The 22,922-nt window shown below is 35.7% G+C and overlaps 3 protein-coding genes across 12 annotated transcripts; 2 read left to right on the forward strand and 1 right to left on the reverse strand.

Annotated features, from left to right (window-relative positions):
- The first annotated feature begins 10,979 nt into the window (after window positions 1-10,979).
- LOC112283218 (protein RETICULATA-RELATED 6, chloroplastic) lies at window positions 10,980-14,678 on the forward strand. Its single transcript, XM_024521671.3, has 8 exons — window positions 10,980-11,558; window positions 11,806-11,970; window positions 12,077-12,169; window positions 12,466-12,581; window positions 12,802-12,900; window positions 13,068-13,373; window positions 13,522-13,686; window positions 13,926-14,678. The coding sequence occupies exons 1-8, from the start codon at window positions 11,163-11,165 to the stop codon at window positions 14,200-14,202; spliced, it is 1,617 nt and encodes a 538-aa protein (XP_024377439.1). The 5' UTR covers window positions 10,980-11,162; the 3' UTR covers window positions 14,203-14,678.
- Window positions 14,679-16,979: 2,301 nt separating this feature from the next.
- LOC112283217 (protein trichome birefringence-like 11) lies at window positions 16,980-21,318 on the forward strand. 10 transcript variants are annotated; one of them, XM_024521664.3, is made up of 6 exons: window positions 16,985-17,558; window positions 17,874-17,947; window positions 18,312-19,231; window positions 19,675-20,064; window positions 20,212-20,367; window positions 20,627-21,318. In XM_024521664.3, exons 3-6 carry the CDS (start codon window positions 18,519-18,521, stop codon window positions 20,988-20,990), a joined length of 1,623 nt encoding a protein of 540 aa, XP_024377432.1. In that variant the 5' UTR covers window positions 16,985-17,558; window positions 17,874-17,947; window positions 18,312-18,518; the 3' UTR covers window positions 20,991-21,318. The 10 variants fall into 10 exon arrangements, with proteins under 10 accessions (XP_090107001.1, XP_024377432.1, XP_090107000.1 ...); XM_090250874.1 differs by having other exon boundaries at window positions 17,886-17,947; XM_024521667.3 differs by having other exon boundaries at window positions 16,985-17,393.
- Window position 21,319: 1 nt separating this feature from the next.
- On the reverse strand, window positions 21,320-22,903 carry LOC112283224 (endochitinase A). Its single transcript, XM_024521680.3, has 3 exons — window positions 22,405-22,903; window positions 22,171-22,279; window positions 21,320-22,083 (listed from the first exon to the last, which is right to left on the reverse strand). The coding sequence occupies exons 1-3, from the start codon at window positions 22,835-22,837 to the stop codon at window positions 21,690-21,692; spliced, it is 936 nt and encodes a 311-aa protein (XP_024377448.1). The 5' UTR covers window positions 22,838-22,903; the 3' UTR covers window positions 21,320-21,689.
- Between the last annotated feature and the right edge of the window lie 19 nt (window positions 22,904-22,922).

Below are 22,922 nucleotides of genomic sequence, written 5' to 3' on the forward strand. Positions count from 1 at the left end.
GGTGTTTTTATTAGTAAATTTATACTCATAATATTTAATTTTTAAAGTATTAAACTATAAAAAGATGTAAATATAAGGTGTTTTATAAATTACTTTTAAAAATATAAATATATGTTTTTTTACATAAAAAACATCTGTAGTGTTTCAAATTTTGTAATATTTTTTAATATTTATTTTTTTAGTAGTACATTGATTTATGTGAATTTGAACTGTTTATTTTTTATTGTTGAGTAGGTAGTTGTTTATGTTAGATAAATTGTGGAAATATGGTGAGTGGGCAAAGCAAACAGTTCGCCAAATGACCAAATTGTTTTTTGGATAAATGTCTATAGTAACATTTATCCTTGTACTTCTATTCTTTACACTATTCTTCAAAAGAGTAAAAATATATGCATCAAAATAAAATCAATATATTCCAATATTATAGCACCATAGCATGGTAAATTATTATCATATTATCATGCATGATAACTTTTCATGTTGTATTTGAATAAATGTGTTAAGTAATTCTTAAACATCAAATTGTTACAAATATTGAGATCTAGGAGTCACAAGTTTAAGTGTTTGATTTAGATAAAAGATTTTTTAAAATAAATTAGAAATGATATCTTCTAATTACATCCTATTTAATCTAGTTGTATTATTCTTTTTCATTTTAATTCTTAATATTATTACAAGTATTTATATCCGATCAAATTTTTATAAAAACGTTTTATTATTATTAAATCATTTGAGTACACTGTGTGTGTGTGTGTGTTTTTTTCTTTCTTTCTTTCTTTTTTTTCTTTTTCCGAAATCAAAATTGTGCGATTTGCTAAAACAATATTTGTAATAATAGACGCACAATATTGTGTAACTAAACAAAGTTTTACTATAATTTTCTTGCAAAAAACTTTATGGTGTGACTGGTGTCAACACCAAGTAAAAACTCCTGCACAATTTTTAATTCTTTTTGTGCATGTATTCTAGTCTTTTGTTTTTTTCTAAACATTGTGTTCTGAATTAAAGGCATTGTAAATGTTTATCAGTGTATTTTCTTTTATAGCTTTTAAATATATATATATATATATATATATATACACACAATCATTAGTGGAAACTTGTGCCATTGGGCAGAAAAAATATTATGCCACAAAGTAAGGCAATATATGTGAAATGACTACATACATTTTTATATTTTGTGAGAGGGCAACATTCTGAAAAATATTTGACACAAAATAAGACAACATACAATGACAAAGGGCAACATACAATAACCCAACTGTTGCTTTGAGTGCAATACATGAAAGGAAAACATAATTTTTTACATCGTGAAGAGGCATATGTTTTTAATGGTTTCTTATTTATTCATATCTTGTGTACAGTTAAGAAATGAATCATGAGTGGTGTTTCAGAAGTCTGAAAATACAGATTCCATATTATGTAGCAAATGTTTTTTCATTTAACAATATACATACATACATACATACAAACAGTGTTCTGATGCTATAGAAAGATAATGAAAGCATGTGAAACCTTTTAAAGATGTACATATCTTCTTTCATTTGATCATATTCCAAGTTTTTAAGATCATTCTTTTCACTGTAAGTATTTGAAACACCTGCATAGTTATTTGTTTTTAGGTCAACTGCATCCTAGCTGTGATTGTCTTCCAATTACAGCTAAATAGAAAGGAAAATATATATATATATATATATATATATACACATATATGCACAAGTTGATGTTGATTTGAAGATAATTATGCACTTTAAAACAATGGTATTCTACATTCTCACACCTCTATTGTATTGTCATAATTTATTTCAATGTTTTGTTGATTGTAATGTTACTAAAAAGAAGGCATGTAGAGAATTGAAAAATATTTTATTTCATTTCAATTATAATCTGAAATTTAATGATATATTCATTACAACAAGATCATACTATTAAAAATACAAACAATTGTCATAGTGACGATACAAGTGTTATTGATTGAAGCAAAGATACACTTTATTTTAAAATTTGAAATTTGAAAGCACCTGTAACACACTTAAAAATACAAATACAAATCAAAATTTAAAGTACAAATAATTTAAAACATACATCAATTTTTGAATAGTGTTATAGGCACACAATTTCTCCTTCTTTTTGCCACCCAAACCATTGCTATTTGCTTTTCAACATTGTTCTCCATTATTCTCCCTCGTCACCACTCCAAACTTCTTGTATTGTTCTTACTACTGTTTTTTTATTCCAAATTTTAAATTTTCTTCTCTGTTGTTATTGCACTTTGATTCTTTTTGCTTCTCGCATAATTGTTCCTTTCTTATGTTGTTTCAATCATTAAGTCCATATTCTTTGAAAAGTTGTTTTAAAAATCTTTTATAATATTATACCTTATTCCCTTCTTTGAATTGTACTTCATCCAAAATTTTGGATTCTTACACCAATGCACTGAATGTAAATTTAATTCTTATAGTTGTCTTTATCTAGCTTGATGAAAATTGATGTTAATAGTAATATCTTCAAATTATTTGCATTTGTGCTAACTTAGTTTTTATTCTAATCTAAATTTTAGCTTTTGATTCCTATGGACTTTGATATGCAATTTGGTTGTTGTTTCTTCTTTTTCTCTTTGTTCTCCATTTTCTTGTTCAAATTTACTACCAATACCAACTTATTTGAGGGACAAAATGAACAATGAAGTTGGATATATTGTTATTGCATTTACAAGGCCATTTTGTGTAAATAAAGATTATCATCTACAATTAGCTATGATGGCAATACACACATAATTAGAGATGAATGCTAGCAAGTTGTTGCTACTAAATAATACACAACCAAGTCAATGTTATAGTAGCTAAATTATAAAAAACTTGTGGCAAATATTGAAGAAGGAGTTATCAATCTTTATTATTAGATTAGATGTGGTTGGAAGATTTTCTACAAGAAAGACAAATCCAATCTTCTAAAGAAAGATTTGAAGGAAGTTCTATTAAACATATTATATGCTATCTACGTTGATAGTAATTATACAATAGCATGGTAGGAGGCTCTTTCTTCTCACCACACATAAAATAAAGAAGGCCCTTTGGAACAACTACAAGTTTATGATATATATAATTATTTAGGAAGATGACATAGAATACAATTCTTTAAATGTTCATGACACTCATATCTATTCTTGTTTTTAAGCAATAAAATATTCTTAGAAAACATATTCTTTTCATAAAGAATTGTACACCTTGTCTTAACATTAAGTATTGTAGGCACTTCACATTGCAAATACACATGATATTTTTTGGAAAATCTTTACAATTGAGGTTGATAAGTTTTGTTGCAAATATAAATATATTATAAAGTATGACAATGTTGAGTAATACATAATTTTTTCATAGCCATGGACATGGTTTTTTTAGAAACTTTATTTGATTATATACACATTGAATTTAAATATCAAGGTCATCTAAATTCACAATTAAAGTCAATATCTTATACATTGAATTTAGAAGAATTAGTTCTCTTCCATTCAATAACTGATAAAGACTATAAAATACCAAAGATTCTTACCTACTAAGATGGTGTCCAATTGTAATCTATGACAATATTAAGTTTCAATCTTAATGATTGTCTTAAAAAAATCTATAATTTTATAAATCACTCTTAATAGTATAAAAAAATTCATTCAACTAAATAATCTTTCTTAAGATTATTTCTAGAGGTAGTGTAATAATCTATCAAAACCTTAATATTCAAAGCTTCAAAAGCCCCAATAAACTACTTCTTTTGATTTATTAATACTTTAGCTAGTATTCTAAAATATGTAAATATTTAATTAAGAAAAACCATAGCTATTAACTCTAAAGAATTTTGTTGCAAAGCTACAAGTTTAATCCTCTTGTTAAAATGCTCTACTATCACCACTACATATTTAATTCAACTAGGGTGACAACAAGTAGCCCAACAAAATCTAAAGACTAATTACAGCTCAAATCTATAATAAATGATGGCCTAAATTGAGGTAATAAAGTGTTAAAACTAAACTTGATTTTATATTGGAAAACATATATGACGACTTATTGATACATATCAATCTATTAATATTAATATTGGTTACACAATATAGAACAATTCCTATGCACTCTAAAATATCTAAGTTCTTCTTATATCTGCTACATTGAAGAAATTCTCTGATTTGGTCTTAGAACTATATATCTACTTCTATCATTCCAAAAAAATTTCAGTAATTGAAATTAATTGCAAGATTTACAACAAAGAGCTTTTTGTAATCATGGATTCATTTCAAAAATGACATTATTATCTAAAAGATGCTTCTAGTCCAATCACACTATAAATGGATTATAAGAACCTTAAGTATTTTATATCGAGATATGTTTTGAATCATTGCCAAGTCTATTGGAACATGATTTTATCAACGTTTGATTTCAAGATCACTTATTAATTCAAAAAATAATAATATTTATTAAATATTTTTTATCTTATATTTAAAAAAAAGATGCATCTTTTGATCAATAAAAAATTATTTTCTTAAAGTCAAAGCATTTCCATCTTTAAGCAATAAAATCAACATTAATTATTGATTTAATCTTTCTCAACCAAGTTCAATCCAATATGTCCTCTAATTATCTTATTCATGATATTAAGAATAATTTTTTTAAGTTTGGATCCAAGAATGATCTATTTTATTTCAAGAAATAATTATATATTCTAAAAAGTAAAGCATAATTATGCATTCTTCGAGCTTATTACAACTTTCCAACAACCAAATATTTTGGATATAATAAAATTTTAGAGCTAATATCTAGAGATTTTTGGTAGCTACAAATGTAAAAGGCAATATAAGACTTTGTACAATCATATGACATTTTTTGAAGATCAAAAATTCCTTCTCATCAATCTTATGGATTTTTTCTGCCATTACCTATTCAAGAACAACCATGGTCTTTTGTTTCTATGGAATTTATCATGGATCTTCTAATCTCAGGTTCTTTTGATTTTATATTCATTATAGTAGATCAATTTATCAAGATATTATATTTTGTAATATATAAAGAATCTATTATAAGTGAAGAAATAACTAAATTTTTTCTTGACAACATCTATTGCTTTTATAAATTATTTAAGGATATTATATCACATAAAAAGATGCAATATATATATATATATATATCATCAAAAAATTTGAAAATTCTTTTTAAGATTTTAAAGATGAACATAAAACTATTTTTAGCTTTTTATCTTTAAATTGATGGCTAAATGAAGCAAATAAATTTAATTTTGAAATAATATTTGAAATATACCATCAACTACCTATAAGATGATTGAACAATTCTTTTACCATTAGCAAAGTTTGCTTATAATAACATGATACATTTTTCTACTCAATAAATATATATTTTTTTAATTATAGTTATTATCTAAGACTTGATACTTTTGACTTTTAAAAGTTGATAATTCTTTGGTAGAAGATTTGACAAATTATTTGTTATTGCTACATGCAACAATAGAGGCACAACTAAATGAAGCTCAAGAATAACAAAAGATCAATGTGGATGCTTATCACAAAGAACAACCTTAATTCTATATTGGAGACAAAGTATGGTTATTTCGTCATAATATCAAGACTATTTGTCCTTATAACAAGTTGGATTATCATAGACTTAGACCATTTCCTATATATAAAAAGATTAATCTAATTTATTATCAATTGTACTTATTAGAGTCTATAAAGATCCATCATATATTTCATGTATCTCTTCTTGAATCATACAAATAAATAAATATACCAAAAAGATGATAAATGCCACCTCTTCTTATAGAATTGAATAATAATGAAGAATATGAGGTCAAAGAAATCTTAGACTTAAGGCAATGCCAAAATAATTAAAATATCTTGTTCAATGGCATGGTTATGATATTAGTGAACGTATATGGGAGCTAGCCAAGAATCTTATAAATACAATGAAGAAGGTTGATACTTTTCATTGACAACATCTATCAAAACTAAGATGAAAGATAACAAAACTTTGCTATAAGAGAACTGCAATTCAAGAGATTTTATATTTGATATTCTATCTTTGTTTATAGTTTTTATATATTTGTAAAGCTAAAAAAATAGAGAATCAATAGCCATTATTTTTTGACTTACTAGATGAGACATTACAATTATTACAACCTTCAAGAGAATGTAATTGAAATAAAGACCTTCAAGAACAATTTGTTCTTCAAATAAATGGTAAGATACAATGTGTTTGATATTATGACCTTGGGAATAGGAACAACTTTTGATGGTGTTACAAATATTTTGTTTAAACAAAGTCATAAAGGCTTCAATAATGATTAAATAATGGGATGGTCTTCTTGCCATGGAATGGAACATTATTGATAGCTAAAAGAACCTATCAACTACCTTCAAAGAAAACAAAGATTAAAATATGTGATAAATATAATTTGTTGCATCTTAGACTTTCTCATCATGTAATCATTGCTCTTCATGGAAGTCGTTTTTAGAAGGAGAGGTAATGTCATGGATATACATATTTATTGCAATTATTATTTAGATATTATGAATAAATAAAAATAAGTTAATTTGATAATATCTTATAAGAAGCTTCTTAGAAGCTTTATAGACACAATTTCTTTTTTATACATATCTATAGGTGATTTGTAGGTTAGAAACTTAACCAAAAAATTAACCACATATTACACGTGTTGGTAGATTGAGATACAAGCTAACAATGTGGCGTATATATAGGAAACTTATATTGTAAGTTAAGACACATGTCTTGCAAATTAGAAACATGTCAAAGGTCTTATAGAACGTTACTACATAGCTTTTAGTTAGATAGTATATATGGAGGGAAGAGTGAAGCTTTCTTCATTCTTGTCAATACCTTTTTAGTCTTTAGTCTTATTTCAAGACTTTCTAGACTTTTTGTCTTTGGTAATAGATATTTTAGTTTCAATATTATATTAGTTTTGAATGAATATCTATTCTTTTTGAATGACATCAATATTATATTAGTTTTGAATGAATATTTATTCTTTTTGAATGACATCAAAAAATATTGAATTTTATTTGTTTTAAATTTATATTCTTAAGACTTTTTTGGCATTAAACTATGCAATAAGAATGTTATTAAAAATTGATAGCAAGGTAGAGATAAATTTTGATAGAATCATACATTTAAGGATTTCACTATCTAAGTCTTTGAATAATAATACCATTGTTTTGATGTTTTGAATATAAAAGCTTATATCATTGAAATAAGACATTTTATAATCATAAAACTTTTCTTACAACTACATTATATTTTCTATGATATACTAAAGATAAACCGAAGAAAAATTATTTCACATATTTTTGGCATTTTTATAGCTTTTTAATTTTGAAATAATTTAGAAGATATATCCAAATTAATAAGCATTCTTGCATTGATGTTTTTTTGCTTCTATTTATTGATGCATTATTATAAATCATTGTTAGCATATGCATTAAGTGCAAATATTAGTTTTCTTTTAAGTTAAGTCACTATGTTGAAAATCTTTTTTGATTGGTATATAATTTTTATATGATATTTTCAAATAGAAAAATATTTGCCATCAAAAAATTTAAATATTTAATTTTTTTTCCATTATGTTTGTAAATATCCAAAAAATAAAGAAGAATAAAAATAATATTTAATAAGTATCAATAAATATAATTATAAGTGAAAGAAAAGAGATTGAAAAAGAATCAATAGAAAATTTATAATACGAATATTTCCAATAATTAACAAAGAATTAAAAAAGAGTTATAAAAAAATTCAAGGAATTAATAAATAATTTAAAAAATTAATTGAAGTAATTATTATGGAGTTAAATACAAAAAAAAACTTCAAATAAGTTGCAAAAATTAATATGAAATTGAAACTAATGAATAAGTGCTTGTATATAAGAATCAAAAAAATGTATCAACACTTTTTAATTCTTGTTGATAAAGAATGTTATAACAAAGTTTTAAAATGATTTCAAGCATATATATATATATATATATATATATATGATTTAAGGCGGAAATATTATAGAAGTTCATAACATGTTGAATTTCATCAATTCATTACAAGTCAATATAAATAATCACTATATATGTACATTGTATAAATTTGTGCAAAAGCATTTTAAAATCTTTCATTCAATTTGAATTTAAGATGCTATAAATATTATCATATTATTTTATATTTTTAAGAAATATTCAATAAAAGACTCTTCTATTTGTAATGCTAAATTTATTTATATATAATCATTTGATGGTTGATTTTGATGAAGAAAATAAAAAGAATACATTTATTCAATAAATAAATATTTGTAGTACTTAATAAGATAAAATACATGCTGTCTTTAATAATAGTCTCACCATCTTATATTGAGTTTGAAATATAAGGTCTTCATGCAAAAAAAATATTTAAAAGGCCAAATGATAAAAGCAACTAAGGTTGATTATTATGATTTGCACAATTTCTAAGACAATTCTTCTTGGATTTTTTTTCTACTTTAGCTATTTTTGTTTTCTACTTAGGCTTCTTTTTACGCTAGGATTTTTTTTTTTTTTTTTTTTTTTTTTGATAATTCTTGCTATGGCCTAATTTATCATACCTCCAATAATTCATAGTCTTTTTATGTTGAGTTTTCATGAAGTTACTCATCTCAATAGTAGTCTTTTTTGGCCTAAAAATATGTGTTATCAAAGCAACCATGTCAGTAGTATTATAATAACAAAGAGCCTTGTTACATTTTCCAATTTCAACAAATCCTTGTGATAATATTGTCTTACTATTGTATTTGAGAAAAAATCTTAATATTGTGAATTTCAAAAGTTTCTTGTCAATTTTAAACAAAAGATCTTGATAAATTGACTCTTATCAAATATATCCTCTGATTCCATTGCAAACTATGTCATCTATATATATATATATATATATATATATATATAATACATAATATGTCTTCTTTTTTACGTTAGAAGTCTTGAATAAATTGCATTTGATTACACCAATAGCATCCATACTCACTTTTTAAATGTTTAATAGATATTTGAAGTAGTCTAAAAGATAGTGACTCTTCTATTGCAAACAAAGCCACCATCATAACTTGAGCCATTTGTGATAAAGTAAGTCGGGTGCTATTCTCTAAAAGCACTTCTAATGCTATAATCTTTTCTATAGTATCTTCAAAGGATTTTCTACCTTCTACTTTTAGTAGATATCTTTTCTTTAAGGTAGGATTAAATTAGAAATAATATCCTAATTAAGAGCAAATATAAATTCTATTATGACTACTTAATAGTGTCTTTTTTTATGCAATTAAAATAAGTACTTTTCATTACATCTTTTATATGTCTAGAGTGGCTTATACTCCAAATGTTGTAGCATTAGCTCAAATATATAGCACTCATTAAAAATAGAAGATTGTTAATATTTTTCTTTGAACTAAGTTTGAAATCCTAGCTTTTAATTTAGCAAGGAAATACCCTCAATTTTTCCTAAGAAACAATCCTTCATCATATTATAGGGATTGACTTCTATCTTATTAAATGTATCCATGTTCCAACCCCAAAGTCTCTTAATAGTATCCATTATTGAAATATGCTAAGAAACCTTATTAATATCCACCACTAGCTCAAAATCTTGAATGTGGTCATTATTCAAGTAGGCTAGTGAAGGAGATCTATAATATTGACACTTCATATGCACCATAAAATGACCACTTGGATACCTTCAACTATCTAAAGGCTTAAAGATATTATCTAAAGACTTAAGACCACTAAATATTTTATATCTTGTTTTAAAAAAATACTAATTTATATATATATATATATATATATATCAAGCAATATGATCATCTTTGTAATACCAATTAAAATTAAACCCACATCTAATAAGCTTACAACAAAGATTTGTAGGCTACTTGGCTTAATCATTATGAAGAGACATCTATATACTTCCACATTCTGATACTTGATTATGTAGATTATATTAATAAAAAGATTAAAAAAATGCTTAGTATTACAATTAAATTTAATAGCATAAAAAATCAAAACCAAAAGAAGAAAAAAATGGTATGATATTATATCAATGCAAAGATAATAATTTTGTATTTTATATTATTTCTTTATTTTCCTCATTTTTTCTCCCTAACAAAGCAAGGGCTTAGATGCTATCTGGTAAATATTAAAAAAATAAAGTAGCCAAAACTGATGTACATATTTTCAAAATGTGTGATACAAATTTTCATAGTTTACTGATACTTAATCAAGTCCATTGTAAGTTAAAGGGTGCATTTCATTAATAATATATAACTTCAAAACATTTTAAATTAAGTCATTTGATACCCCTCCGTAATTTTATTATTACAGAGAGAAATCGAAAGTACTTTTGCCACATAAGTTGTGAAAACCCAAACCAAATTTTGCAGAGCACATGCATCTTCACCGTCCAGAGCTTTCATCCGACATGTTCTTAAGGACTGCAAGTGTTCCGATTAAAATTCTCACCAGGTGAGGACCTCGATTTGCGGACCTCTGATTCGATCCGACGTGTCACATTCCTCAAGATATTTGCCACGGTTCCAACCCCTCGGAAACCTTAAGCATCCGCCACCTCATCGTCCTTCCCTCATGTTTATACCCGGATTGATAACCTGAAATATTCATCCATCCATTATACATTCATCCATTCTGCATTAGTCTCAGCCAAGAGATCGTCTCGGCGAATCCCAAACACGAAGTCTGGCCGCCACGTAGTGGCCACTACTTTATCTGCAGAACGGAATTGACCTCCAAATAGGTCGTCCGGGGAAAGGGAGTGGGAGAGATCCAATGACGATTTCGGGTCCTAATAAACGAATTTATAATTTTCCCAATTTCGATAATTCTAGAAAATTCCACACGATATTCGCTCATCCGAGGAGCTGCTTCTCATGCCCGGCCCAGCTTCAAGAGCAGCGCTCTATCCACTTCTCCCTCTTTTGCCTTGGCGCTTGAAGTGCGTTGCAGACGATTTCTGACGCAGCCAGCTTCTGCTAGAGAGCCAAGTTAGGATCACTACTACTTCCCTGTCTGTACCTTGAGAGAAACGGGTTTGAGCTTGTGAGGGAGGAAGGCCAAGCAGTCGAAGGACGCCATGGCTGCCATGGCTTCGTTGGCGTCGAGGGGGATGGCTTACACTCCGGCTGTGAAGGTGAACAGAGACGGAGGGATGGTGGAGGAAAGTCTTTTGAGTTTTTCAAACGGGTTTCAAACACGGAGCAATTCCGAGTTTCAGTGCAAGCTAGTGGCGGTGGTAGGGAAGGAGAGGCGGAGATTGGCAGGGGTTTGGAGTTTTGTGCGGGGGTTTAGTGGGCCGGGAGGGGAGGAAAATGTCGACTGCTTTCCGTCCAGCAAGGATGTGCCGAACATCTCTATCAGGTCGCATGCTGCAGAGATGAAGAAGGGATACGGAGCTTTTGGTGGGGGTGGTGCGACGTTGGAAAAGTCGAAGCTAGACTTTTCCCAGTCCACGGCTAGGGTTAAACAGGAGGTATGAAGGAGTGGGATTCGTGCCATCGTAGTCGCTTGGGATTGAGTTTCGGTGTTTCCTGGATTTTGTAGCGGTAGTTGTAGCATAATTTTGAAGAGATTGTAGCTAGATTATGGAATAATTTTGAGGTTTTGGATTGCAAATAATCTTATCCTTTCGCTTAAATGTGATCTAGGTTCTGCGTTTGGTAATTTGCGTAGGTCTAAGTTGGTCAAGGTGGTTGGAATGGCAACGTTTGGGTGTGCAGGTGGAACTTGGTGGTGGTGGTGGAGGTATTGGAAATAAGAATTTTAATGGGGGTGGTGATGGAGGTGACGATGATGGCGACGATGATGACTACTTCGGTGAGGATGATGGCGATGACGATGGTGACAACAAGGGATTGTTCGGAAGGCGTGTGGTAGTTCCTGAGGTGCGTTTTTATGGACCTATAGGATAACGTTTGAAACTGTGTAAGGTTCTCCTTGTACATTGCTGGATCTGCGCGTAGCCTTATTTGCGTTGTGGGTTGTGTACAGATGTTCGATCGAAAATATGTGGAAGCAATCTTACAAGAGTGGTTCAGGACGATCAGTGATTTGCCTGCAGGAATTCGACAGGCTGTCGAACTGGTGTGTTGAGTGTTTCTACGTTTCCATCTTACTCGTTTTAGGATGTTGATAGATGTCTTTGTATTGTCGAACTCATTATCAGTAATGTGCAAGGTTTCAAGTCGTGATTACTGCAGAGCATGAAGTTTAGGACGATCTCGCTGTGATGAATTCAGTTTTTTCTTTTCAGATGGATTAGTTTATGACATATGTAATCTGCAACTGAAGCTCAATCTTGTTCAACGTATGTCAACGGAGAAAGTTTCCCCCCTAGTTTGCACAGCGAAGTAACGGTTTCTTCTACTTCTTTGAAACAGGGTTTGATCAGCTCAGCCCAGATGGTCAGATTCTTGTCAGTTAATGCTAGGCCGACTATTACTAGGAAGCTGTCGAGGGCGGTCCCTCAGCCAATTTCAAGGGCCATTATTGGACGGTATGTTCTGGGTGCTTTAAATTTTTTCGGTTCTGTTGACCTTAAATTCAAAAATACTGAATTAGCATAGCTGGACATAGATGTCGTTATTAAATCATTTCCACTTTACCTGCCTTTAGGTCAATGCGCAGTTAACTTTTGTTGATGCGTCTTCGTCGCTGTCATTGGAGTCGTTTATAATGTGTCCCTTGACACGTTGTCCTTGTCTGCAAACGAACAGCATTCTTGCGGATCCTGGTTTCTTGTACAAGTTAGCGTTTGACGAGATTGTGACGGTTGGTAATGCTGTGTGGTGGGAGTATCAACATAGAGGAGAAAGGTAAGCATCTGGCTGCGAACGGTGCTGTTGGTATTGTTCCTGTTTTAAGAGAGTAGATTGTTCTGGCTGAGCCTCTGATCTTATTGAACAGATCTTGTTGAACCCTCGTATACGGTAGCGTGTGTCATCAAGGGCTTTGCATTGATTGAAGTGGTTCATGTTAACAGGATAAGGAAAGAGTGGGACGTTGCTGCAGTGAATGTGTTGACTCTAGTCGCCAGCACAGCAGCCATGAACTGGGCGTTAGCCCCTAGCCGATCTTATGGTTCAACATTTAAATACGAGTTCCAAAATTCTCTTCAAAAGCTCCCAAACCACGTCTTCGACAAGAGCTATCCACTTCGAGAATTTGATATGTCAAAGCGAGTATTTAGTTTCTTCTACAAAGCAGCACAGCTTAGCCTGGTTGGCATGGTAACCGGGGCTGCCGGGGCAGGCCTATCCAGAGTAATGCCTTCATCTAAAAAGAAAGAGTATGTAACTACCTGTGCTTTTGTATCTTGTATACGAAGATTCTGATATTGAGTTGTTCAGTTCATTTATGGTCTACGGTGACAGTATTTTGGATAAGGTTGCCTCGGAATTGCGAGACTGATGGTGAAAGTTGTGTTTGTTCAACAGATTGTCGGTGTCGATCCCTTCAGTCAGCACTAGTGCATCAAGTTATGGTGCATTTATGGGGTTATCGGGCAACTTAAGGTATCAGCTGCTCTTTGGTGCGGAAAGGCTTATGCAGGACCATTTCCAACATTTGGGGGTTGTCATATTCTTTTCGGCAGCTCTCAGGTATGTCTCACGGTGTTATTGTCAGTGAAAGCGTCTTCTGTGTGGAACCTTTCAGTAGTAATTTCCAATCAATTTTCTTCGTGGTAATGAAGGCTAGATCAATCACTCAATTAGAGAAAGTAGAGTTAATGGGTTCAGTGGATAGGCTGAGAATTTCTGTGGGGGTTGTCATGCATGCTGCAGTTGAATTGTAATAGTATGCCCTGATAAGAGGAATTGATCTCGGCTTGTTGGTGCAGGGCTTTGAATGTCCAGATTGGAGACGTAACTAGACTAGCGTTTTTGGGACAAGGGGAATTACCTGTTGTTCATGCCGATGGAACTCTTTCTCAGGCATATCGTCGACCTTCATTAACTTCGGAGTCGCTAACTGGGTGGATAATACCTACCAAGGGTCTTATCACAGGCCTCTTGGATGGCTCAAAGGTACAGAATAAAACTGGCGCTCAACGGCAAACTCCTAATGTCTTCGCAAAGAGAAAAGTGAAGCGCAAAGTAACTGCTGGAAGTAGGTAATTTCCAGTGATTTACACGCGGGAATTAGTTTAGTTGAAGATCGAGAAGATAATGACCACTTGAGCCATCCCACAGGAGTGCGCACTCCTCATACTTGCAGATCAAGATCTTGAAGTGGTCTTCTGACTGGGCTATGAAAGCATCTCTGTTGGAAACTTATGACGAACATGTGCCCTGCAGTCTGATTCCATTAAACATTGTTGTTAGATTGAGTTGGCCAGTCAGACATTGAACCAGATTGTAGGACCTAGATCTATGTCGACAGCCGTTTCCGCCGGTGTCCTCTTCCAAAGATTCATGTATAAATCTTGGAATACCACCTGCAAAGCATGATGTTACATGAGGATGAGCAACTGGTTTTCCATGCGGACACTACTCAGATTATCTAACACAAAACATTTGTGTTGTGTAGCAATACCACACTTGATTTCGGATCATAACCTGAATTATTACATGGAGCAATTGTTTCTTGTTCACTCCAAGAGTAGTGTTGCCCGTAACATCTTGTTTCAGTATTTTCAAAGTGAGCTCCTGGTGACATTTCTCGTGGTGGAGAATTTGCAGCATCTGTCTTGTGGAAAGTATTGCGGTTGCAGCCTCTTAGTGTCTTGTAAGTTTAAGGCAGGTTGTTTCTATTAAGGATCAAGTCACATGTCAGTGATGTGGCAAATTCTCAATATGTGCAATAGTAACGAACAGTTGAAAGGTCGGGAACAACGTACAAGTCGAATCCGAAATTCGTTTTTCTGTAACGGGTATCGTGGGTAAACTAACCCTTAAAAGATTTTCTTGTGATTTCCTTCCACGTCACTGTCAGCTTTCTCTTGTAAGAGTTCCTTTTTCAATGCACAAGTATTCATGCTTGTGTGGCAAGATTGCATATTTCATCATTGGTACCCTGTCTTGTCACACTAACAAATTAAAGGGATTTTTTTTACAATGCAGCCAATGCTCGTTAGATATGCCACAAATGGTATTTGTTTCTATCCCGAAGTCTGGTATATAAGATAAGACAAGCTTTCTGCTAAATAACCCTGTGGCTCCTCAAAGACAATAAGTTCTGAAGTCTGAATTATATGATGCTTAAAATTGTTCTACGTACAGGTACCCAACGATAAGTAAAATCACTGACCAGTGGTTTGTTCAAAGCTCCACAAAACGTTCAATCTAGTACATCAACATGAAAATGAGCAAGCCGAGCATCTTCGTTCACTCTCATCTTCCAGATAAAACATTGTTTAAGCAAGGGAACTGTTCCTCTGGATCATCAGAACAAGGTTTCAATTCTTGTACCCTCGGTTATGCTCACCACACTTCCGGCACTCCACTCCGACTAGAGAAGTCCAACTCCAGAAATAACGAAATAGCTAATTTTCTTACTTAACCAAGATTCTACTTTTTTTTCCTTTCCGACAGGAACTGTGGCTCTGATAATCATGGGATTGGACGTGGTCCCAAAATCCAACTTGGAAACCCACCTACTACTACTACAAAAGGATTGAGTAGACACAATGTACAAGATATAGTGGATTGCGGAGTGGAGACATACAAGCAGACACGGTCAAGCAGCAATCATCCGGCCCCACGATAAAGACCAGCCAACAAATACTGGGGACGCCACCTCCACTTACTCACTCTCGCTTTCTCTTTCTCTTGACAAGGTAAGATGGATGGTGGAGCGAGGGCTGTGCACCACGAGAGGAAAAGGAAACCTGATGAGAGACTCAAAAGGCAAGTGCGGTGGGGACATTAGGAGCCACAATAATGAGAGAGAGAGAGAGAGAGAGCGAGCTGGAGCGAGGTGGGGGATGATTGCGAGGAGGGCATCTCAGTGGAAAGCGGTAGCACTGGGACAGGGCAGGAGGAGGAGGAGGAGGATCCCACAACTCTAGCATCGTGGGAAAGGGGAATGAGAAGGAAGGAAGGGCCCCATGAGAGCCATGACTGCCTGCCTGCCTGCCAACTTTGGCATCACTCACACACTCACTCACTCACTCCATTCAATGCCAGCCAGCATCATTTCTCATTGAGACCCTTGTGGGGTTGCTGTTGTATTCTTTCATTCATCAACTTGCCTCCCCCTCTCTCTACTCCTTCACTGTGATAGTAAACTATTTTTGATTTATTTATTTATTTTCATTATTATCATTATTGTTTTCAAATGTGCTTTGTCACTTTTAATTTGGGTTCCACCACCAACAATATGTATTATTTGGCAGAAATCTCCTCCTAAATGAAAAACTTACCACTAAAACACTCATCATGAATGTATGTGTATATATATATATATATATATGAACATTCAATTCAGGTTTGGTTTTGGCTCTTTGCATTACCAAGTGCAAGTTCTACAATGTAACTTTTTTCCTCTTGCAACATTATTTCCTCCTTATTAGTAATTACATTCTGCCTACATGTGTCATTAGAGGCAAACTGCAAAGCCTTACAAGTGCCCTTAAGAATGCAATCACAACAGTTATTACTTCTAGAACTCGTACCATCCCATAAACCAACTGTCGCAGGCATTGCAATCCGATTGCACCGATTCGGATTTTCATCAGATTTACAACAAGTCATGATTTGGTGAAACATTGGCATAAAAAAAAATAAACAAATAATTGTAACGGTGTGCACAAAAGTAGATGCCCATGGCAAAGTCGGTGTCCATTTCGACGGATTAGAGGAGAATTATGAGCCAACAACATCTGAATGCATGCCAATTATAGGACGCGATGCGCACATAAGTTGCGAAGCAACCATCGGCAAGTGGACTTGACATGGTTAGACTCGTTCATGTGCGCACCAGGCAAAGTTACGATGCAGCTGGTTAAACTCCGAGCTGGATTCGCTTCACTCCGCCAATTAGCTCCTGCGGATGACACTGGAGCAGAATCTTGCGCTGTCGATGTCAGAGCGAGCGGGTTTGGGTGTTGCCAAGCATTGGCCGATACTCATGTCGCGAGTGTTTCATGTGTAGGAATTCTGGAATTTAGGTGGAGATAATCATGGAATCTGTCGTGGTTGACAGAATGGATGTTGTTGACGGAAGATTTGGCTGGTTGAGATTGCAGACAACCCCATCCAGGCGTAGCTGGTATCAGGCTTCTCTGTACGCAAGGTTGTGGATCAGCGATCACAGAAAGGCCAGGACCTGGTTGATGAGCTTCACATGGTTTAGTAGTTCCCTGAAGGTGAGTTAGTGCGGAAATTCTGGAGGCTGTCGCGAAGCCCGATGAAGATAATTGGGTGATGGCGTCGTTTTGACATGACTTGTGTCGGTGAGACGCGTCGTGGTGACATTACACCATGTTTTGTACAGAGGATGCCATTCTGGCTTTGGTTCGCGCGTATACTTGGTGCGTGATTATTGAAATACCTGTTTCTGAACAACCACATGGTGTATCAGTGCGGGTGTGAGCAAGAATGAGGGAGAAAGAGAGAGAAAAATTCGGAGTGCTCTTTCAGGAAAGTAGTACTCAGAGATCTTCGTCTAGGACTGTATTTGCTGGAGTGGTCAGTCAACAAGGTGTTTACCAGCCGACAGCTGAGAGGTTGCGTGAGCGAGTAATTTCCCTGGCCTGCTTCCGTGCCGAGTGTGTGTATAACTGGGACGCACCACGATTGATCCAGCGATGAGCGAAATGTGTGATATGAAATCTTGTTTGTTGCAGTGGACTGTGCAGTTGCTTGTTCTGGAAGTGCTTGATGAAGGGAAGTCACGGGGTCGGAAATATTGGTTTGAGTGGTAACGTAGAAAATCCTCACACCAAAGCATGTGTTGTGTGCCTGACTGTGGATAAGATACTTGGAGCCGAGGCTATACTGTATTCGGTTACTTTGGATTCGAAAATCGGAACTCCGCATCGTGACGTGCTACGTGATTGCTCAATTTTTTAAGAAATCGCAAACAAGCTCCGTTTACTCTGACCAAGTTCCCTCGTCTCTCTGAATTGAAATGAATGGATTAGTGGCTAATGAATCACCCCACACTGTATTAATCACTTTACTCTTGACCTCACAGTGACACAGGCAGAGAATAGGAAGGATGTTGAAGAGAAGTTTGTGATAATTAAGCAAATTCACAGTACTAATCGTTATCTGTAACCCAGGTATTCAATATGAGCGATCCACTCATGCTGCAATTCAGGAATAGGACAACAAGCAACACACTGCTAAGGAAGAAAACGAGTGCTCTTGAACGTATTTTGGTGATAGTTAGAGACTAAGTAAGGGTATTATGCGAAATCGTCTCCCATCGCTATCGCTCAGAAGGGATTTCAATCATTTTGGAAAGAGGACCACCTATTTTTATTCAGATGGCTTTGAAACAAACTCTAAAGAAGCAGGAGTCGAGAGGGTGTGGAAGTGGGAACTTGTGGAGGAGGATTAATAATAGCTATGCCTTCAGAATTTCGGTGCTTGCTGCTTGTGGCGTGGGAGTACTCCTGTTGTGCTTCACTTATGTAGACCTAAAGCCATTTTGCGACAAAATTGGCAAGGAGCCTGTCGTGTTCCAGAAGGATCCAGGTATCGATACACTGGCCACCTACGGTTTGGAAGAGGACTCCAGCTTGCGAGCGGCAACCCCGCCGGAAATGAATGTTGACTCAGGTGATGGTGGTGCGCCAGAAGTGGAAGCCGATGGTTCATCTGAGAAAGTTAGGAAAACTGCGAAAGCTTTTGCGGTGAAGGAAAACGGTACTGAATCATCCGTGATCGTAGGAGAAGCACATGTCTCTGGACTCGACAATGATTGGGTCAAATCTGATGCTCGGGTTTCGGAGGACAAGGACTCTCGAAATGAAGCTTTGGCCGGACCAGGTGTTACAGAGACCAGAGGCAGAGATCGCAGGGCTTTAGCTGGTTGTGACATCGCCCACGGTAAATGGGTATATGACGAAACATATCCATTGTACAGGTCTAGAAATTGCCCTTTCGTAGATCCTGGATTTCGGTGTGAGGAAAACGGTCGACCCGACACTGACTACATGAAATACCGGTGGCAACCGAATGACTGTGATTTGCCAAGGTTTGTAACTGCAATTACTGGATTCTTCACCTAAACTCTTTGTAGAAATACAGGTGCAAGACAATGGATCGAAGTTATAGAGTGTCCTGGTTTGTGTTTGACGGTCAGCGCTCGCCAAATTGACACATGCATTTTGTTCAAAGCAGTAAAATTTCTGGTGATATTAATTACTCGAGATGCCTCGAGACTAAATGTAATATTCTCAAGCACGTCTGCAAGGAATGGCTGTGAGGAATTGTGGTTCTTGAGATGAGATCACGTGTAGAAGCAGCCAGCATCTCCTACTTTCATTTTTGCTTGGTCATTTCTCTTTCCCTTTTAGTAGATTGGTTTTTGTAAACTTGCACAATTGTCCCAGAATGTTTTTGTACATGTATATGTGAGAGCTTGCTCGAGCTCGCCTGCTAAACTTAGAACGCTGATTGGTGGACTGATTTTGCCAGCTTCGACTCCCAGGACATGTTGGAAAAGTTGCGGGATCAACGACTCGTCTTTGTGGGGGATTCATTGGGGCGAAACCAATGGGAGTCCATGTTGTGCATGCTTGCGGAAGGCGTGCAAAACAAATCACGAATTTACGAGATTAATGGCCACCCCATAAGTAAGCACGTTGGTGAGCTGGTCTTCCGATTCCAAGACTACAATTGTACTGTGGAGTATTACAGGGACCCTTTTCTTGTTCCACAAACACGTCCTCCTCCGAATGCTCCAGATAATGTGACAAACGTACTTCACATTGACCAAGTCTCATGGACTGCCAACATGTGGCCAGGCGCCAGCATCTTGGTATTCAATTCAGGTCACTGGTGGTCATGGGAGAAGATAGGGCGCCAGTAAGACTCCTCTAACTAATTTCACTTGTTTGTGCGTTGACTGGTTTGCTTTACATTGTAATGGTGCCTCATTCCTTTCCTTCGTCATCGGGAAAGACGAAACACTTTTCGTAAAAGATTGATGTGATTAAATAACTATCATTGTAGGGGTGGCGCGTTTCAAATTGGAAGTAATGTTACTAGCCACGGCTTTGAAGAAGCGTTCAAAATCGCGTTAGAAACTTGGGCATTGTGGATAGAAAGCAATCTAGATCCCATGAAAACCCAAGTATTTTTTCGAAGTTTTGCATCAGTCCATTTCAGGTGCGTAAGGCCAAGGTTGGTTTAGGAGACTGTTGGGATCTGTTGAGGCATTCATGTTCAATCCTAGAAGTGTGCAGTGCAGTTCTTAATTAATCAAGGCAACTAGTCTGAATCCTATGGCGTAATGTTCACCATGGTGACCAGGAGAAGAGTCATTACTCAAGAGTAGAACAAGATTGGGTAGGCTATACTAGTGCTTGATCTTCTCACCACAGCATTACACAAACGGCATGAGGTGATGTCCGTTTTTCTTTTTCAGAGGAGGATCATGGAACACGGGAGGTCAGTGTCACGAAGAGGTCAAGCCACTGAGCGACGAAGAGGTACAGAAAATGCAGCCTGTACCTTGGACCAATAAGTACATTGAGCAAACTATAAAAGAGAACATTAAGACGAAGAAGGGTGTTGTCGAGTTCATGGATGTCACAACGTCCACAGACTACAGGTCGGATGGACACTCAGGATTGTATGCAAACGATGTCTTAGTGATGGGACCTACTCCAATGAATCGTCAAGATTGCAGCCATTTCTGCTTGCCCGGAGTTCCTGACACATGGAACGAACTTTTATATGCAACTTTGCTCGCCAGGGGTCAAGGTGTTTGGGGAGCACCTGAGAGGTAATTCTTTTTTCATCCCGAACGATGTAGAGATTGTTCGTGGAAAGCAAAGAATAATCTAGCAGCTGAAGAAGCGAACATCTCAAGAATACTTGAGTCTTTGTACCTTGAATCAGTTTTCTTTAGAAGTTCTCCCCCCTGCTTATTGATTGCACTAAGTTGAGCACAAGCACTTATCAACTGTCTAGGTTACTGGTAGTATTGATGCAACATGAGAGCCATGTGGGACCATTTAGTGTATTCTTTCGATTCGGTTAAGAATTGATGAGGAAGGCAACATTCCATGCGATATTTTTCGGCGTAATGCAAGCAGTATGTATCAACCTCTACAAGTTTGCTAAGAGTGTAGCCACAAGGCTTGTGTGTATATATGTGTGTCGGTTTACATTATATATATATATATATATATATATAAACACATTGGAAGAGGAGATTGCACTCTGTTCGAAGCTCTGATAAACAGCTTCTAATAGGAATTTCCTCTTGCGCACATAAAGCTAGCTCAAGCCTGAGTTTCTCTATTTCCTCTGAAAGATAGTCTTTAAGAAGACGTGAACGTACTCTTTATTGTATACTCTTACATGCTCTTCGTAGTGCTCATTCAACTGTACCCCGTGTGATGAACCTGTGACAAGTCATTGAGAAGATGCACTCATTGACATGACCACAGGGTCTCGCCAGAAACTTGGCAAACGCTAAGCGCTTAAGCTTCTGCAACCATGTTAACTGAGTAAAATGGCCTCATATTTTTGCAGTCCAGATTACCACCAGGATTCACATTCAGACGATTGCAAAAATCTTTGTAATAATTCACTCGGGCATCTGCCTGGGCGCTGTATTTGTTGCACTCCAAGCCTCCGTTAATAACGTCTATGGTGACGCCGAAACCGGGTACGCGGTTCGCAGCTTGGTCGGCGCTGGAGGGTCTCCAATTCCCGATCATGACATCATGAATGTGAGGGATAACAGTGTCTCCATAAATCATCCAAAACCACAGGCTCGTTTTGAAAGCGATGAGGTTATTTGTTGCCACCAGATTGGGTTTGTTGATGAGATCGACACCCAAGTACGAGCCTGCTGCGAGGTAATTGTAGTTCCTGCAAACACAGCATAAATTGACCTTGAATATTCTGAAACAGCAGACATTACGTGGCATAAACCTGAAGGGAGCTTTGCAGCCTCACCAGGAAAGTTGGAGAGGACCGCGACCATTGTATTGGCCGTTGCAAGGAATATCTGGGCGCCAGCTTGCACAATAATTGTCTCCGGTTTGCTCCGTGATTTTGGTGAGTCCTAAAACAGAAACAAGTTAACATGCAGCATTAACGAGTGGTTCGAAAGGGTCGGGCGTAAAATTAGGCACTTCACCAATTTGAATCTTAAGTGAAACTTGGAGGAGACAAGGCGAACAGACAGACCTCCAGTTTCGTGCTTGACATGCGCCGCGTAAGCAGCGATCTCTCTCTTACGAGTGTCGGTGTCGCCCGTCGTGCCAAACTGAGGGAATGATTTCGCAGCCTCAATGAGCACGTCGTAAGAGTAGAAGGAGAGATGGCCGGGGAAGAAATTCTCGAAAACGCTTCTAGTTAGGATGGCGTCCAGGCCGGAGCCAGAGGGAGGTGAAGGGCCTGGAGGAGTAGGGCCATAACACGGCCCGCCCTGGCAACCCTCCCCACAATAGTCGTTGCCAACCCCGCAGTACCCCCAGTTGCTGCAACAGTGCGCCAAATTTGGACATGGCGAGTTTCGGCTGCATTCCCCCTGCGCCTCCGCAATCAGAGCACCACCATTGCTTAGTACAAGTGCCACTAGGGCAAACATGAAAATGCTTCTCGCCACTGCAGTCGCCATCGCCACGATGTGCACACGCGCAGAGAACTCTCTACCAGACCGCGACTAGTCAACCCAAGAGGAGCTATGGATCGCTGTCAAAGCC

Source organism: Physcomitrium patens, chromosome 6, assembly GCF_059467195.1.
Source record: "Physcomitrium patens ecotype Gransden chromosome 6, ASM5946719v1, whole genome shotgun sequence".
Taxonomy (NCBI): domain Eukaryota; kingdom Viridiplantae; phylum Streptophyta; class Bryopsida; order Funariales; family Funariaceae; genus Physcomitrium; species Physcomitrium patens.